Consider the following 2,802-nt stretch of genomic DNA (forward strand, 5'->3'; position numbering starts at 1 on the left):
TTTGGGCTGATGAGGGAGGGGGACTTGATTGGGGGAGGGGGAGGGAAAGGGGAGACGGCGGTTGGGAAGAGACAGAAATCTTTAATTAATTAATTAATTAAAAAATTAAAAAAATAATAATTTAAAGATAATAAACTGCGGTTCTTAAAGGGGAAATAGAATAATAAAGAACTAAAAAAAGCCACATAAGATGGAAAATACACAGAGAGTTTGGATTATATATAGTACTGTGATTTCGTTGGATTTTTGAGTGTTATAAGCTAATTGTAGGGAGACATTTGTTTGTGGGGGCTTCTAAGCTAAACATAAAGGTATCTTGACTTCAAAATTTGGGTTTAAGGATATCTTACTTTGGAAAAGAGGTTCTACTTTTATTTCCATGGAAGATGAAAAGCTATGGATTTTTTTCCAGGTTGATACTGTTTGATCAAATAAGACTCGGTAAGAGGTCTCCATGGTAGTGATGGCCCAGAGATCGAACATCCAGAACAATTTCAAGGCAACTGGTTGACTACTATAACCTCACAAACTACTACAATGCAGATATAACCATAATTCTAAATTTTCTCAGGATCCCCTTAAGATTACCAGCACCCCAATCATCAGGAAGTAGTACAGAAAACTACACCCAAATTCCCAAAATATTGTTTATAAATGTTTGTTTTCATTTAAAGGCAGTTGGTTATAAATAATTAGTGGCTATAGACAATCTCTTTCTAAATAAAAAAGGGGAATATAATGCAGAAATGAATACCTTACATTTATATGGATTTTGTTTATAAAATGTGATACAAATTTAAGGTCAATTTTGTTATACTATATGTATATTTCTACTCTTGTCTAAGGTATTATGTTTATGCAGTTTATTTAAAAATGTAATGTATAATTAAGAAAAAGAAATTAATAGTCATCTACAATAGTCAAACTTATAGTCATGTTAGTTAGGTTTTCTAGATATGCACAAATATATTTCAGAAGGATAGGTAATCTTCAAACAGTTCAAAGACCTAAAGAATATGGAATTTAAAATGTTTTAAGAACTTAGGCTGGGCTCTCTGCTCCTCCCTGTTCTAGAGACGGCCGCTTCTTTTCGCGCAGTGCCAGCCTCTTTCCAGAGACACGATGGTGAAGGTCGGAGTGAACGGATTTGGCCGTATTGGACGCCTGGTTACCAGGGCTGCCTTCACTTCTGGCAAAGTGGATGTTGTTGCCATCAATGACCCTTTCATTGACCTCAACTACATGGTCTACATGTTCCAGTATGACTCCACCCATGGCAAGTTCAAAGGCACAGTTAAGGCTGAGAATGGGAAGCTTGTCATCAACGGGAAGGCCATCACCATCTTCCAGGAGCGAGATCCCGCCAACATCAAATGGGGGGATGCCGGCGCCGAGTATGTTGTGGAGTCTACTGGTGTCTTCACCACCATGGAGAAGGCTGGGGCCCACTTGAAGGGTGGGGCCAAGAGGGTCATCATTTCTGCCCCTTCTGCCGATGCTCCCATGTTTGTGATGGGTGTGAACCATGACAAATATGACAATTCCCTCAAGATTGTCAGCAACGCTTCCTGCACCACCAACTGCTTAACCCCCTTGGCCAAGGTCATCCATGACAACTTTGGCATCGTGGAAGGACTCATGACCACAGTCCATGCCATCAAGGCCACCCAGAAGACTGTGGATGGCCCCTCTGGGAAGCTGTGGCGAGACGGCCGTGGCGCTGCCCAGAACATCATCCCTGCGTCTACTGGCACTGCCAAGGCTGTGGGCAAAGTCATCCCAGAGCTGAATGGGAAGCTCACGGGCATGGCCTTCTGCGTTCCTACCCCCAATGCGTCCGTCGTCGATCTGACATGCCGCCTGGAGAAAGCTGCCAAGTATGACGACATCAAGAAGGTGGTGAAGCAGGCATCCGAGGGCCCACTAAAGGGCATCCTGGGCTACACTGAGGACCAGGTCGTCTCCTGTGACTTTAACAGTGACTCCCACTCCTCCACCTTCGATGCTGGGGCTGGCATTGCTCTCAATGACAACTTTGTAAAGCTCATTTCCTGGTATGACAATGAATTCGGCTACAGCAACAGAGTGGTGGACCTCATGGCCTACATGGCCTCCAAGGAGTAAGAAGCCCGCCCTGGACCACCCATCCCAGCAAGGACACAGCAAGAGAGAGGTCCTCGGCTGCTGAGCAGTCCCTGTCATAACTAACCCTTGACACTGAGCATCTCCCTCACAGTTTCCATCCCAGACCCCCAGAATAGCAGGAGGGGGCTTAGGGAGCCCTACTCTCTTGAATACCATCAATAAAGTTCATTGCACTCCTCAAAAAAAAAAAGAACTTAGGCTGTTCTCTGCAATAAGATATGTGTGCTTCTGGCAGCACCAATTACTTCAAAATGATGATGGGCGTTGAAGAAGGTCCATATGGAGATTGCTTTCATTGTGGCAAGGCTAGCCATTTGGGCAAGAATCTGCTCTTGCCTGGACTCCTTGACAATATGCTGTATAAACTGGACATGCAAGACCCATGAAAAATGACTGTAGATCTTGCCAAAACAAGGTGAGACTGTCCTTCAGTGTTCCTGCTTCATGGAAGAGTCTGCCAGACATTCTACAGGACACAAAGAAAACAATTGACAAATTTCGTCAAACTAGGTGGGACAGTCCTTCAGATTTCCTGCTTCACTGAGAAATCTGCCAGGCACTCTAGGCCTATAGGCTGAAAATGGATTTCCCGATGTTACAGAAGAGCTCTGGAAGACTGCCCAGGCAGCCAGATAACTCTGTCATTTCTAGAATTGT

The 2,802-nt window shown here is 44.1% G+C and overlaps 1 protein-coding gene across 1 annotated transcript; it reads left to right on the forward strand.

The window, feature by feature from the left end:
* Nucleotides 1-1,068: 1,068 nt before the first annotated feature.
* On the forward strand, nt 1,069-2,313 carry LOC126502728 (glyceraldehyde-3-phosphate dehydrogenase-like). Its single transcript, XM_050143946.1, has one exon. The coding sequence runs from the start codon at nt 1,123-1,125 to the stop codon at nt 2,122-2,124; it is 1,002 nt and encodes a 333-aa protein (XP_049999903.1). The 5' UTR covers nt 1,069-1,122; the 3' UTR covers nt 2,125-2,313.
* The last annotated feature ends 489 nt before the right edge of the window (nt 2,314-2,802 follow it).

The sequence above is a fragment of the Alexandromys fortis genome, unplaced genomic scaffold (genome assembly GCF_014885135.2).
Source record: "Alexandromys fortis isolate MF-2015 unplaced genomic scaffold, M_Fortis_MF-2015_v1.1 scaffold_1, whole genome shotgun sequence".
NCBI lineage: Eukaryota > Metazoa > Chordata > Mammalia > Rodentia > Cricetidae > Alexandromys > Alexandromys fortis.